At 36.8% G+C, this 15,368-nt stretch overlaps 1 protein-coding gene across 13 annotated transcripts in view; it reads left to right on the top strand.

Annotated features, from left to right (window-relative positions):
• ATP11B (ATPase phospholipid transporting 11B (putative)) overlaps positions 1–15,368 on the top strand; it is a 73,159-nt gene that overhangs the window by 18,977 nt on the left and 38,814 nt on the right. For all 13 annotated transcript variants that reach the window (XR_008451313.1, XR_008451312.1, XM_054074897.1 and 10 more), the window contains exons 5-18: positions 3,984–4,091; positions 4,257–4,385; positions 4,518–4,621; positions 5,323–5,370; positions 7,184–7,248; positions 7,884–7,965; positions 9,257–9,407; positions 11,664–11,861; positions 12,133–12,291; positions 12,959–13,131; positions 13,508–13,576; positions 14,539–14,612; positions 14,697–14,800; positions 14,941–15,122. Coding sequence is in view for 11 of the 13 variants with exons in the window: in XM_054074897.1 (XP_053930872.1) it covers positions 3,984–4,091; positions 4,257–4,385; positions 4,518–4,621; positions 5,323–5,370; positions 7,184–7,248; positions 7,884–7,965; positions 9,257–9,407; positions 11,664–11,861; positions 12,133–12,291; positions 12,959–13,131; positions 13,508–13,576; positions 14,539–14,612; positions 14,697–14,800; positions 14,941–15,122 (1,646 nt within the window). In the remaining 2 variants the exon portion in view is untranslated. The remainder of the gene's footprint in view (positions 1–3,983; positions 4,092–4,256; positions 4,386–4,517; positions 4,622–5,322; positions 5,371–7,183; positions 7,249–7,883; positions 7,966–9,256; positions 9,408–11,663; positions 11,862–12,132; positions 12,292–12,958; positions 13,132–13,507; positions 13,577–14,538; positions 14,613–14,696; positions 14,801–14,940; positions 15,123–15,368) is intronic.

Genomic DNA, 15,368 nt, shown 5'->3' with positions numbered 1-15,368 from the left:
TGCAGTGCCCTTAAATGGACAGTGAATGACTGTCAGACAGGATTTTTATCTAAACATTACGTGTCACTTGCTATAAGACCTCTTCTGAAAGTTCCTCATGTATCCCTTTGGCATACCTCGCTGCGTATTAAAAGCAATCTTCCCACATGACACATTGAGAAAGGAGCTTGGTTAGATGAAGCAGTGGTGCAATCCATGTTTGTCAGTAGTTGAAAAGCAAATTTTGCCCTGAGGAATATGTTTCATGGTGTAAAATATATATTAATGGTAATCCTGTACCAGGTAAAAAGTCTAGTTTTGAAAGTGTCTGGTTTTGTATTCTTTTTCTTTGGTTACATAAAACATTTTGGAGTGCTTTACAACACTTGAGATGAGAAAAATCTGAGTATGAGTTTAGTAGAAATCTTGTTCAAGCACCATATTACATTACAGTAAGACCTAGAGCCTCTGGAAGGAGATTTTTTTTTAAAAAAGTGGGGGAAAAAAAGAAGGAAAAAACTATTCTGTTTTCTTCAAACCGTTAAAACAAGAAGAGAAAGAAACAAGCACATAAATAAAGAGGTGATGTGGCTAGAAACTATAATTTCTTCAGGGAGGTAATTTTCAGGAACTATCCCCTTCAAAGGGTTTGACAGTGCTGTCTGGGGAAAAGACGCAGCCGTAGCAACTGAAAAGTAAGCAGAAGGCTGTTACGGAGCTACAACTGGAATTTCAATTTGCCTTCTGTGCCAGCAAGACCCAAAGCCACCTTGAAGTAAGGCAAAAAATAGCTCTAGCTTTCAAGTGATTAGAATGGTGTTTGGGGAGAGAGGATCTTAGTGCTGGAATAGTGTTTGAACCAGCATTTTATCTTATTATAATTACCCCCCCCCCCAAAATCACTTGTTCAAGAGCTATAGTCATAAGGAAGCAATGGAAAATATTCCTTAAAGCTGTGTGAACTGAAAGATGTTGTGCAACTTAGAAATATTAGGTATTTTTTTTCTGGAAAGAAGCTGGATTTGTACAAATCTAAAATAGCCTGAAATAATCTGTTGCCACTTTGTTTCCGGATGTCTAATCTGATATATGAGAAATTTAAGTATCTTACCGTCAATTGCAAAGTATAGAGATTCTGGCATTCCTTCTGGAAGTTTCAAATCATTCATCTCTTGCCAAGCAGCAAGAGTTTCTCTGATTATCTCAATATCTCTGCAAGGACTAGTGGAACCACCTAAACTGATGTAATGGGCTCTCTTATTTATCCTACTGGCTGCAAAGTAGGCAAACAATATTCACAAGCTGTTATCTTGGAAAGACATTTCAGTGTGTTATTTCCAATAAGCTGCCCTTGGACAAGGAAGAAAGATAAATCTTTTGGATTGCAGAGGGGAAAATACCCAGGATGGTCTCAAAACCAGCTCCCATTTTCTTTCAAACCAGAAGTGGAATAGAAAGCAGATTTTAGGGGAAGAAACCAATTTTGAAAGCTGTGGGGCACTTTTTCTATACAAAGTTATATCAGGTTAAATGTTAAACTATAACTTTGTAATTTCTCAAAAGATAAAGGGGAAATATAGAAACATTAACCATAAGTGGGTTTGAGAAGAACTCTCCCCTGCTACCAGAAGGCTGGTTAACGTGGCAACTCTAGCAAAGCTCAAAACTCAACCGTATTGTAATCTTGGGCAAGGAAGTAGAACTTTTTCTTCTTAGAAGTGTTATTGCACCTAGGTCAAAAAAAGGACATACAAGACTGCAAAGTGATGCAACTCATGCTGTGTCATTTTGTCTGTCTTGTTAGCCAGAGCGCTTTCCTTTTTGTGTCTGTGAAGACGTCTATGCAGTCCTCAGAGGAGTCCAGAATTAGAAAATAAAATAAATAAAAATAAACCAAAAAGTTAAAAAAACAACCCAAAATATAAGAAAAGAAAGGTATTTTCTAAAGAACTTTAGGGAACTTAGTCCATTTCAATAAGGTCCTAGGTATTTAGCAAAGAAGCTGATTAGACGCAGATGTTTACATGACTGTCGGGTAAATTAGAAAGAACTGTTTTGCAGATTTTGATTAAATGTTGACTTAAACTCAGAATGAAGAACCTGGTAACACAATATGTAGGTCTATTTTAATTTTGTCCTTTTCTCAAGTATAATGGTGCAGTCATTTAAGCAGGATATAAGAATATAAATGAATTGAGGGATTTTAACCTTTAGTTTCTGTTCATGCAATTAAGGAACATTCCCTGTATTACTGTTGCACCTTTCTTTTTAACAATATTTTTGCCATATTTACAAGTGAGGATAAGGAGCTCAAAAATGCCACAGTAGGCAAATTTGGAGGGGAATTTAAACTGACCACAGTAAGTTGGCTCTTAAGAATTCCCTGGTGTGAGGTGTTACCCTTCTGTTGTAGACAATAGATGTCAGATGGAGAAAGCGCTGAAATCTGTACTTTCCAAAGAAGGTAAATGTCACTTTTTTGCCAAATGCCCATATTGCTCAGCTGTTCAGGATTATGAGACAAGTGCCCCAAGGTTACTGGATGTTAGTTAAATCCTTGGTTTATTCTGTCAGTCACCTTTAACAAGGAGCTGTAGGTACTGACTTTTGATGCTTTTTCATACAGATGAGGAAGGACTCTTCAAAAGTCTTAGGGGTTTTAGGATTTTGATTTTCCAGTACCTCTCTGTGGCTGCTATTACTACTTAATATTAATTATTTATTTTTGAAGGAGTTAGCATATAAAGCTTCCCTTTTCTTTCTTTTCTTTTTTTTCTTTTTTTTTCTTTTTTTTTCTTTTTTTTTTTTTTTTAACCTGTGTAGTGCAGTTAGGCTTACTCTTTTGTGCTAGTAACAGTGGAGTTGCATGAAGCTGGAACTGCAAAACTATACTTTTAACATGCTAAATTCATCTTGTAACTTCCTTCCAAACTCCAGTCAACCACAGAATTCTCCAAAATGCATCTGCGTTAGTACTCTTTTGTGTTAACGACATTCATAGATAATGTTTGTAGCATTCTAGGGTGAATTTGGATTATGCTTGCTGTTTCAGAGAGCTACCTTCTGTTTGCAAATGTCCAAGGGAGAAATATTCACTCTTCCACATTTTTTTATGCCTTCAGAAAGGTGTTTTAGGAAATATCTCTTACTGCAAATCAGTTTTAGGAGTCGGGCCACAATGTAAGAGGCAGATGAATTTCTTGCATAGAATGATCCATTCCATGTGTTTGCTCATGAGGCTTTCCAAAGTGTACCTTGACTTGGGGATCAGTGATCGTGCTATAAGATTAAATAAGCAACATACCGGGGTTCAGTCTCATGAATGTTTGCTCATGTGTGTGCACAGGAGAAAGGATGCTTAAAGACGTGCTGAGTGTCGAGTAAAGGAAAACTGATTAATTTATCTATTAAAAACTCAGTTGCAGCAAACTGTTGAATAAGGACTCATGAGGAACTAAAACCTCAGTCGTTTTCTCTTGCTGTACAGAGCTGTTGTGTGAACAGCGTGTCATACAAAATTAAGCAATCTTAAGGTTTCATACATAGGCTGTGGCAGGAACTATGAGAAGTGCTATATGGTATGACATGAGGAAGTAATTTCAGCCTGTTACCTCTCTTAAAATAAAAAAAAAGAAGTCCATAAGAGAGACTGGAAGTGACTGTTCCCAGTTTCGTGGTGTATTAGTCCATATAGATAAAGGATTTAACAAGTGCTTCTTCAGCCTGACTGCAGAAAATTTTACTGCCTGTTTGTTTTAGTAGAAAATGGGACTGCTAAGTTTCTTCACCACTCTTGCTGCTTTATTAGCCTTTATTTATTTGTGTGAAATGAGTGAAAATTAAGAGATTTGCCAGGTTCTTAGGTAACAGCTGTAGTAGAAACTCAAGAGAAGTTAGGAACTGTATTCAGCCAATGCAGCAAGTGATTGGAAGCATGTTTATTTAGAAGTGTTATGTTTTATAGGTGTTTTGCTTAAAAATAAATTCATATGTGTTTTCCACAGGGTTATGAAGACTGGCTACGGCATAAAGCAGACAATGAAGTAAACGGTGCTCCAGTTTATGTTGTTCGAAGTGGTGGCCTAGTGAAAACTAGATCTAAAAACATTCGGGTATGTGCCCAAGGACAAATTGAAAATTGTATTTCTATTGCATAGCTGAAGCTCTTGTTTCATTACTAATCATTGTGACCTGTTTCATTCAGTAACAATGCTGAAATTAATTCTTCTTTTTTAAAACTCTGCGTGTACACTTCTCATTTGTGTTCACTTCTTTAGGTGGGGGACATTGTCAGGGTAGCCAAAGATGAGACTTTCCCTGTTGATCTGGTGCTCCTGTCATCTGATCGAGTTGATGGTTCATGCCATGTTACTACTGCAAGTTTGGATGGAGAGACCAATCTTAAGGTCTGGGTTACTGCTATGAAATAGAATGTAGTTAATTTGTGATGCCATTTTTATGTCAGCCTGTTGAAACATGTACCCCTCACCCCTGCGTGGTAGTCCTGTACCATTAATATTATGGACACTGTTTTACAGACACATGTTGCAGTTCCAGAAACAGCAGTGTTGCAGTCCGTTACCAACCTGGACAAACTTGTAGCTGTTATAGAATGTCAGCAGCCGGAAGCAGATCTATACAGGTATCACTTTTTTAGTAAATACTCTGAAATTAAATCAAAATGAAGGGTTTAATATTAGTAATGTAAAGTAGTAATTTTCAAAATTCAAGCGTATCGCAGGAGTTTTTCTTAAGTAGGCTTTGAGATCTTTGAGAAATATGAGATTTTTAAAAACTAAGATACTTAATTTAAACATCTGTTCAAATATTTGTGCTCTAGTTCAGTTTGTAGAGAACATGAAGTTAAGATGCAGTTCATATAGAAGTTTGTCCTTTTTTGTATAATAGCTAGAGTCATGCTAGATTTGCAAGTGTCATGTTTTAAAAATGAGTACATAGGCTTTATTGAATTAGAAATTAATATTTCTGAATGGATAATATGTTAACTTTCGTTGGTTGAGGAATTAGTTCTTGCTGAAACATCAAGAAATAAGGACCTGGTTTAACTAAGAGATACAATATTTTGTGATTTTACTAATGAAACCTAATAAGCATTCTCAAATGACTGACTGTTCCTTTGAAGGGTAAATGTTTCTGTTGTTAAATCTCTCTTGTAAAATTATTGCCGGTGCTGCCATCTTGTTTTAGTTTGATTGTTAATAAAAGTTGATTATTTTGAACTTCAGAACCTTTAATGACTTTTCTTGTAAATATATAGCAATTTTTCCTTTACATACTTGAGTCTTAACGTAGAAGTCTCTAACATATGTCCCTCTTTCATAGATTTGTTGGAAGAATAACTATAAGTCAACAAGCTGAAGAAATCGTACGGTAAGTAAAATTTTATGAGGTGAATGTTTAGAACTGATGGAGGTGGTTAAAATCATGAGCATCACAAAATAGAATTACTGTTCAATATACAAAAGGAAGATTTATTTTTACTGAAAGTATCAGTTGTAGTGCTTCCTTCAGATGGAGATGACAAAAAAATTAGTGAAAGAATATTAATTACTACCCAGTTTTTCCAGCTTTAATGTGACAGTTCTGGAAACCTTGGCTGTTCTGAAGGAGATGATTTTTAGGCACTGGTAATCAGTTGGTAACTTTGTTGCTGTTTGTTATTCAAAACATTTATTGATCTTAAACATTTTTCCAGTGGTATGTTACCTGGACTATAACAGATCCACTGTAATCTGTTCATCAGAGGCACTAAGCAAGTGTTTTTGCAGATGAAATTCCTAGAAATTATTGTTCTAACAAAGCCTCTGCTACAAATTTGTCACTTTTAGTATGTATTTCAAACTACAGTGCACTCTAAGGATAAGTGCTTATATCTGTAAGTCTATATATAATTGTGTGCACGTAGAGCTATGTGCACATAAATGTGTGCTCACAACTATTCTCTGTGCAGTCATAGCAAGTAGCATACACCTAAACGTGAAAATATAAACATAAAGATATGAACCCACTTACAGACTTATATGTGGACTTCCTCAAAAGATTGCTAATTGCAGTGAGTTGGCCCCTCATATGAAACTTGATTCTTAAGTGGGCCTTTATTTTCACAGCACTGTTTACAGTTACATTGATATCATTGACTAAGTTGTTATTGTGGTGTGACAGATACGAGGAAAAAGTGTTTATGAAATTTTGCTTTTGTGTTAGGAAGCAGAAGATGCAGTGTTGCAACAGTGTGTCATCCATCTTATTATTTGTCTTTGTTTCTCTGGTATGAGTGACTTTTGATCTTGCTAGATCATTTCAGTTTGACAGAGGAGGTAGAAGAAAGATAAAATAGAATCATAGAATCGTAGCATGGTTTGGATGGGAAGGGACCTTAAAAATCATCTAGTTCCAACCCCCCAAAGGCAGAGACACCTCCCACCAGACCAGGCTGCTCAAGGCTCCATCCAACCTGGCCTTGAACACTTCCAGGTAGGGGCAGCCACAACTTCCCTGGGCAACCTGTGCCGGTGCCTCACAACCCTCATCATGAAGAATTTCTTCCCAATGTCTGATCTAAATCTTCCCCCTTCCAATTTAAAGCCATTCTACCTCATCCTAGCACTACAAGCCCTTGTAAAAAGTTCCTCCCCAGCTTTCTTGTAGCTCCCTTCAGGTACTGGAAGGTCACTATAATGTCTCACCTGAGCCTTCTCTTCTCCAGGCTGAACAACCCCAACTCTCTCAGCGTGTCCTCATAGCAGAGGTGCTCCCGCCCTCGGATCATCTTTGTGGTCTTTCTCTGGACCAAACCTAAAATAGTACTTCTGTTGTACTGTGAGCTCAACAGGGGTATTTTGCCTGCTGGCTTCTCGAGTAACTTGCAGGTTTCTCTGAACCAGTTATTTGGTATATTTAGCCCAATCACTAATTATAGGAGAGTACGACAGTGACCAAAGGAAACTGAGAGCTCTCCTGAGATGTATGAGATATGGTAAATATCTCATATGGAATAATGTATGAGATGTGGTAAATGGGGTAAGAGGATTGAAGATGGATCTAAATGAGGGTGAGATGGAGTTGTTGCAGTGGGAATTCATAGGGGATGCAGGACAACTTTGTGTAAAAGATTGGATTTTGCTAGTCCTACAGAATACAGAGCAACTAATTTTTAAATCCTGATATGTCCGTTTCTTTTTAGACCTCTTGGGCCTGAAAGTCTCTTACTTCGTGGAGCAAGATTAAAAAACACTAAAGAAATATTTGGTTTGTAGACATCTAAATATTTATATTCTTTTGCAACATGTTGATAAACTGGGGTTTAATGCTGAATGCACTGAAGAAATTGTAATAATCTTGCTAACTATTACCTGAGGGAATATGTTTATAGATGACTAAGAGAATATGTTTATAGATGACTGAGGGAGTATGTTTATAGACAACTGAGGGAATTTGTTTATAGATGAAAGTAATCATATTATGCTAAAGAATCTCTTAAGGATATAAAGTTCCAGCTTCACTCTATGAAAATATTTGAAGTGATTTGATAAAGGAATAATTTAACTTCAATGGATAAATGACTGTTGTCACTGTTATCCATTGTTCAAAACTTTCTCCCCAAATTAACCATTCTGATTTCCTTAAAATACATACTGAGAAGTACACTTACAATAATTAAAAGCGTTTTAGTAGGTGTTAAAAATACTCCAGTAGTACTATTTTACTGTAGCAGAATATTGCAAATACTTACGAAATACTGTTTCACTGTTGTAAAGACCTAACACAAAAGTGTTTACTCTTGATCATCTCTTGATTTTATCCTGTATCTCTTAAAATGAAAATTCTGTAAATTGTATAAATGCAGAAAATAAAGCATAACTGTTCTCCTGCTTCCTTCCCAGGTGTTGCAGTGTATACAGGTATGGAGACAAAGATGGCATTAAATTACAAGAGTAAATCTCAGAAACGGTCAGCAGTAGAAAAGTATGTTTATTTTCTAATATCTTTCTTATTTGTAGAGTTTTAACTTAGCTTTTCCTTGGTAACTTTAAAACCCTGATGATCTCATCATTGGTATTTAGGCAAGGGAAGAGAGTTTTAATTGCGTTGCCCTCAGCAGGAAGCTATAAAGATAAAATTCATTTCTTGATATTTCATCCTTCATAGGTTCTTTCAGTAGTGTACAAAGCTTAAAAAGGATGAAAGCAAAAAAGTTAGTTTGGGGGGTTTGTTTTTCTGAGATGTGAAGATCATTTAATGATAGGTGAAATGCTGCTTGAAGCAGATGCTCAGATTTAGTTTTCACAGTAATCCCAGCCTCTGCTGTTCTCTGCATCCTTTACTGTAAAATTGCATTGTGCGTTTAAAGAGGATGGATTGAAATTAAGTCTTAGTGACTTACTACGATTCATGACGAAGATTTGTAAGTGATGTAGTGGAAAATAGATTTATTTCACATAGTCTAAAGCTGTAGCCTATCCAGATATGATTTGCAATGAATCTTGCTTCTAGCAAAAGTTGCAGGCTCTGTTTTAAAAGTGTTTGCTCGTAGTTACAGGGTAGGTGTTACCATAATAGAGATAATAATTTAGATATTGAACCTCGTGAATTATTTTTAATTTTATTTAATTAAAAGGAAAGGAGTCCTGATAATGTTGCCTTTATTCTGGTTACTAAAAATCTGAGATAGCCTCCTAGTATACTTTTGAAAACATGGGATTGCATGTTATTCTATAGCTAGATAGAAACAGAACTGTAGAGTGCACAAGAAAAGTTGAGTCATCAAAGCAAGGTGTGGGAAGATGACTGACTAGCATTACAGAATATAGAGGCAAGTTTGACTGTATCCTCCTATGGCATGGCCTGGCTGAAATAATCAGATGCACATAGTAGTGCTCTTCTAACTGAAGAAAAAGGTGCAGCCTTGGATTTCCACTGTGGTTGTCTTTATGGCCTTCAGAGCCTTGCTAGGTAGTTGAGGAAGAAGAGAAGGATAAGTCAGCTCGCAGAATCTTGGACGACAGATGTGACGCAAGTCAGCCGTTTGGGTATTCTTGCACCTTAATTTAGTCTTCATATTGCTGCATGCAGAGTATATCTTACATGTGGGATTTGTTTTCATTTCTGTTGCTTGCTTGTCACACAGGAACTTTGTCAAAAACATGATACATTTAAAAAACATCCAATGAGTTTTTGATCGATTCATGTAACCACAGTATGTCAACAGGTTAAGTAAAATAAACTAAAGTTGCTTTTTTATTTTGCCTCTTTGTAGATCTATGAATTCATTTTTGATTATTTATCTAATAATCCTCCTCTTTGAAGCCATTCTGAGTACTATTTTAAAATATGCCTGGCAAGCTGAAGAAAAATGGGATGAGCCTTGGTATAATGAAAAAACAGAGCATGAAAGAAACAGCAGTAAGGTAAAGTAGTTCTACCAGTTGTATATCTGAGGAACGCTCAACTACTGTATGCTGAATATGATATTTATTGTGTCTTTATTCTTGGATGTAGGTGTAACTACCACATGATTCGTTTACAAGTCTCTGTGCTGTTGTCTCAGTACTTTTGAGAGAGCTACCCCTATGTAGCCTCACTGTTGTGTAGAAATATCTTACCTCTGTTACTGGTTAGACTTTTTCCTTTATGAAAAGACCAAGCTTTTTGAAAATTTTGGGTGTTGTTAGAAGGTATTTCTAATGTTCTATGTTAATCTTTTAGTTATTGTTCTTCCGAGTGTCTTTTGTCGTTCCTTAAATGAGGAGGAGGACGACTGTTCTTGTACATGTTCCATTGCAGTGATTTCACAGCTCAGGCATTTTGGACATTCTGTGATGTTGAGATTGTTCAGACAATGTTGTAAGGCTGTAATTTTGCTCAAGCTCCTGCTTGCCTTCTCACTTTTCTTTAAAGATTGGAGGGATACTTTGAAATGTTCCATTAGTCTGCAGTTCTGAGAAACATCTGTTTTTAATAATTCTCTATTTATCTATATTCTGTTTAATTTTTTAGTTCTGCAAAAGTCTACCTTCTTGCAAAACAGTTTAGGAGCTGACTGGAGCTGAGTCTAAGTAGAGGGGATTTTCAAAGAACAGAACTGAAAATCAAGTAATGTGGTGTCATATGTTTAACACTATCCTAGTTTTGGCTGGGATGGAGTTAATTTTAAAGTTTTTGACATTGTTTAGTGAGTTCTGTTTTTAGTACTTGCCCCCACTTAATGCACTTCCAGCTCTGAAGTGGTCAGTCAAGTAAATTCTTGGCTCCTCCTTAATTGGAAGTAGTCACTATGGAAGTTAGATAAACCTGTGGGGCCTTTTCCCTTCCAAATAGACTCAGGAGATGTATTTACTCAATCTTTCCATTCCTTTACCTTTGCCTTCAGGAGCATACAGAGCCATCTGCGTTTCTGCAGTGTCACTTTCCTTCTGTCATGTCTTAGTTTTTTGCTCTCCCTTGTTTACCTCCACAATCTGCCTTGCATTTCTCAATATGCTGACTCACTCGCTTGGAGCAGTTTCTCTGTTCATCTGTTCTGTGTTGTGCAGATTGTTATTTGATAGACAGTGCTTGAGGAAACTCACTAACCTTGGTAATTGCCACTTCTTCTTTCCTTATGTGAATTACTGCTCTTGGTCTTTATATGTTTTTCTGGTTTTATTTGGAAGATCTCTCAAGGCACGGAACTTCCTGAGTTTTTGTAAGGCACCTTAATCATTGTTACTGACTTTTACTAAGTAATAATAGGAACACTTCCTAATTAGGAAGATCAGACGTTATTCAGCTTTGCAAACTATTGACTACTTTTATGCTCCCTTTCTTCAAAATGTTCTACACCAGTATCTGGTAGAGTTGAAAGAAATGTCCAAGTTTTTATCTTCCTTGCTCAGTATTCATGTGTTGGTAGGAGTCTTCCTGAAGTACAGCTTAGACACCGAGTTTGTTGTGCAAGTGAAAAAGAGACTCCAGAGAGACTGCAGTGTTGCATTTCAGAGTTTGTTAGTATAGTCATACCTAATGAATAGAATTTGCTATCCTATTATGCAGCTGTTTACTGAAATGACTGTGTTGAACGGAATTATTTGTAGATGCATAAAAGAAGTCTGTGCCACTGAAGTACACAGTCTCTTTTTGTCATGTAATCACTGAGGAATGCAAATAGATGAGAACTCTCTTGTTGCTCTGCTGTCCTAAACCAATATGGAATATTTGCAGATTCTTCTGACAAGGTGGAAGCTCAGTTGTTACCCTTCGCCATTTATGGTTCCTTATGAAAGCCGGTGAATGGTGCCATTTGATGGAATGGGGAACATAGTAGTTTTTTTCAGATTCAGCTCTTGGAAGAGACCTGTTTGAAAACAGAACCACCACAACGGTTAATATTAATTGGCAGCCCTCCTGGCAGGAGTCAGTTGAAAGGACAAAAATTAATGAACTTACGAACTGAAACATCCAGTCATAGTATAAGGGAGTCTTTATACTCTAGTCTGACGATGCATTACTGCGGCAACGTGGAAACGCCTGTATTGTCATGGTGTGTGTGGTCTCTCTTAGATATAGGTGGGACTTGGTATCCTCCAGCTCTGTCACTCTGTTGTTTTTCATAAATATTGAAACATAAATAAGTAACAATGTTTCACCTGGTCACTGCAGTAATCCTTACTTTCTTTCTCTTGTAGATTCTGAGATTTATTTCCGATTTCCTTGCTTTTCTGGTACTTTACAATTTTATCATACCTATTTCACTTTATGTGACTGTTGAGATGCAGAAATTTCTTGGATCTTTTTTTATTGGCTGGGATCTTGACCTCTATCATGAAGAAACAAACCAGAGAGCACAAGTAAATACTTCAGACCTCAATGAGGAATTGGGACAGGTAGAGTAAGAAAAGTGTTATTTCTCTTTTTTTTTTACCTTTGGTTTTATGCTTCTTTTTTAATACTAAAATTCATTACTGCAGTCTTCTTATTGGCTGCACTTTGATTTCTGATTAATTTGAAGATAAAGTGTAAATATCTGATGGCAGAAATAAAAATTTTTACATGATGAAGGTCTGTATGGGAGACTGAATTGTGATTATTTTGGTTTTTGTCTTCTTACAAATACACACAACTCCCAAGTCTTTTCTTTGTTTTATTTTACAAAAGGTAGAATATGTGTTTACAGACAAAACTGGTACATTAACTGAAAATGAGATGCAGTTTCGTGAGTGCTCCATTAATGGCATAAAGTATCAAGAGGTCAATGGTAAACTAACTCCAGAGGGGTTTTCTGAAGATTCTCCAGATGGAAATAGGCATAGCTTGGTAAGACTTCTTTTCCCCCGCTCATTAAGCATCCTAGGTAGCAAGTGTTTTATTTCAGAGAAATATTCTTCTAGCATTAGTGTGTTATAAAAATCAGAATTTCTGAATATTTTGAAGCTATTAAGTGTTCCTGAGCAAATAATCACATCTCAACATATGTATTAAATATTATTTAACATGGAATACTTGGCAGATTTTTAAATAAAGACATATTCTCTCATAGGATGGGTTGGGTTGGAAGGGATCTTAAATGTCATCCAGTTCCATCCTCCTTGCTGCAGGCAGGGATACCTCCCACCAGGCCAGGCTGCTCAAGGCCCCATCCAACCTGTCCTTGAACACTGCCAGGGAGGGGCTATCTACGGCTTCCCTGGGCAACCTGTGCCAGTGTCTCACCACCCTCAGAGTGAAAAATTTCTTTGCAATGTCCAATCTAAATCTTCCCCCCTCCAATTTAAATCCATTCTCCCTAGTCCCATCACTCCATGCCCTTGTAAAAAGTCCCTCCCAGCTTTCTTCTGTGCCTCCGTGAGGTACTAGAAGGCCACTATATGATCTCCCCTCAGCCTTTTCTTCTCCAGGCTGAAAAACCCTTATTTTTTATTAAGTCTGTTGAAAACTGTTTGATATCTAAATGTTACAAATAAAGTTTTTTTCTTTCTTATAGATGAAAGAGGAAGAACTCTTCTTGAAAGCAGTTTGTCTTTGTCATACGGTGCAGATCAATACAGATCAGACAGATGGTGCTGATGGTCCCTGGCATGCCAATGGAATAGCATCTCCATTGGAGTATTATGCTTCTTCACCAGATGAGAAAGCTTTAGTTGAAGCTGCAAGCCGGTGAGTTGTGCTGCCAAAACTATCTGATGTAGAAATTGCCTGCCAATTAGTGGTAAAAGCAACCTTAAAAATTGCTGAGAAAGATTGTAAAGCCCAGGGTCTGGCACTGTCAGTTTACTAAGGAAACATACAAAAATAAAATAGGCATATTATAAACTGATGATTTGAAATATTTATGCAACTTCTTGAGAAATTGTAGTGGACAGAGTATGTTGGTATTAAAATGTAATAGAAAATGGGCGTTCTTCATTTTCTATAGAAATAGAGAGTGTTGGGGTATAAAAGTCTCTTTTCCTTTCCTCCACCCCGCCCCCAGTAATCAATAGGCATTGTGTCTGAAGTGATGATTAAATGTATATTTTTCTTTTCCTTTTAGGGTTGGAGTAGTATTTACTGGAATTAGTGGGGACAGTATGGAAGTAAAAAGTCTTGGAAAACCAGAAAGGTATTAATTTTTATTCCTTGTTTCTTTTGAAGGACAGAACAGTAGTGAAGATGACTATAATGTTCTTCTCTTAATCCTGTCTTCTTCATAAGAAAACCTTGCCTTTCCACATTGTCCTTTTTAATGCTTTTCCGTTGATGTCTTTAAGACTGCTTGTATCTTATTCCTTACCAATTGGAACTGAGATGCAAGGATTTTGTGTGAGTTACTCTGTAGGTGTGATTTATAACAATTTGTATCTTTGCCCACTCCTCAAAGGCTGAGACTGTAGCAGAGTTGGAGAAATGAATTTTTTATTCAAGTCTTAAAGTTTCTGCTTTCAGCTCTAGAATTTTCCAGAATCAGTCATTTATATGTGTAATTCAATTACGTATTTTAAACTTTCCCAAAATAAATAGAAATATTATTGATAATTGTGTATCTGTGGTATGTCATAACACCTTTTATCTGTTTGATCTCTGTCAGTTGGTTGGCAGGACTCTAAACCGAAATGTATAAAATAATTTTCTGAACTAGTGATGGCATAACAGAAATAGTCCATTTATCAGGGAACATGCACTCTTTGACTGTGTAGATTGTTTACAAGTGTTAGAAATAAAATGTAGTTTTTGAAGCTACACTTGAAGTAACAGAAGAATAAAGGAATAAATAGCAGCTAATGGTAATCCCAAGGTATGAAGCTAGTGTTCAGGAAACTATTCCTATTGGTAGAAGAACCTTTTATTCTTCTAGAACAGAATTAAGTTTATCTTAAGTGATGAAAAGCAATTAATTGCACAAACATCTTTAACAATGATTGTTGTTGAACAGTGGTAGCAGTACTTTTAGAGTTTCTATATAAAAATGACACTTTCGAAAAAGCTCTGTGGGGTAAGTATGTATTTGTAAGAAATTGTCTTTGGAAATTTATTTCTAAAAATGTTTTCTTTCCCTTCCCTCTTCTATTAAAACACAAAATACAGGTATAAATTGCTTCATGTGTTGGAATTTGATCCGAATCGCAGGCGAATGAGTGTCATTGTAGAGAGTCCCTCAGGTAAGTTATCAGAGGTTGGACAAGCTCCAGTTGAGAACTTCTTAAAGTATGTATTCGTAATTTCTGTTCTATTTTACTTTTTAGGGGAAAAGCTTTTATTCACAAAGGGAGCAGAATCTTCCATTCTTCCTCGTAGTAAGAGTGGAGAAATAGATAAAACAAGGGTACATGTGGATGAATTTGCTTTGGTAAGTGTGTATCTTTGTCCAGCTGATCAGAAGAAAATTCTTCTGGTACAAATACTGTGACTTGAACAAATTGCAGGTGACACCTTCTTGTTAGATCAGAATCTCGCCTACTCTGAATGTAGTCTTTTATTTTCTCACAGAAAGGACTAAGAACTTTGTGCGTAGCCTACAGAAGATTCGCACCTGAGGAGTATCAAGAAATTGGCAAACGCCTTCATGAGGCCAGGACTGCCTTACAACAACGGGAAGAAAGATTAGCAGATGTATTCAACTTCATAGAAAGGGATCTGGAATTACTTGGGGCTACAGGAGTAGAAGACAAGTATGCAATGGAGTTTTCTGCTAACTACACTCAAAACCAGAGCGAGATAAGGATTTATAACTGAAATATAGAATCATGGAATGGTTTGGGTTGGAATGGACCTCGAGGATCATCCAGTTCCAAACCCCCTGCCGCGGACAGGGATGCCTTCCACTAGACCAGGTTGCTCAAAGCCTCATCCATCCTGGACTTGAACATCTCCAGGGATGGGGCATCCACAGCTTCTCTGGGCAACCAGTGCCAGTG

The sequence above is a fragment of the Cuculus canorus genome, chromosome 9 (genome assembly GCF_017976375.1).
Source record: "Cuculus canorus isolate bCucCan1 chromosome 9, bCucCan1.pri, whole genome shotgun sequence".
Lineage (NCBI taxonomy): Eukaryota > Metazoa > Chordata > Aves > Cuculiformes > Cuculidae > Cuculus > Cuculus canorus.
The sequence above is the reverse complement of the archived record's forward strand: the minus strand, read 5'-3'. Positions and strand labels throughout refer to the sequence as shown.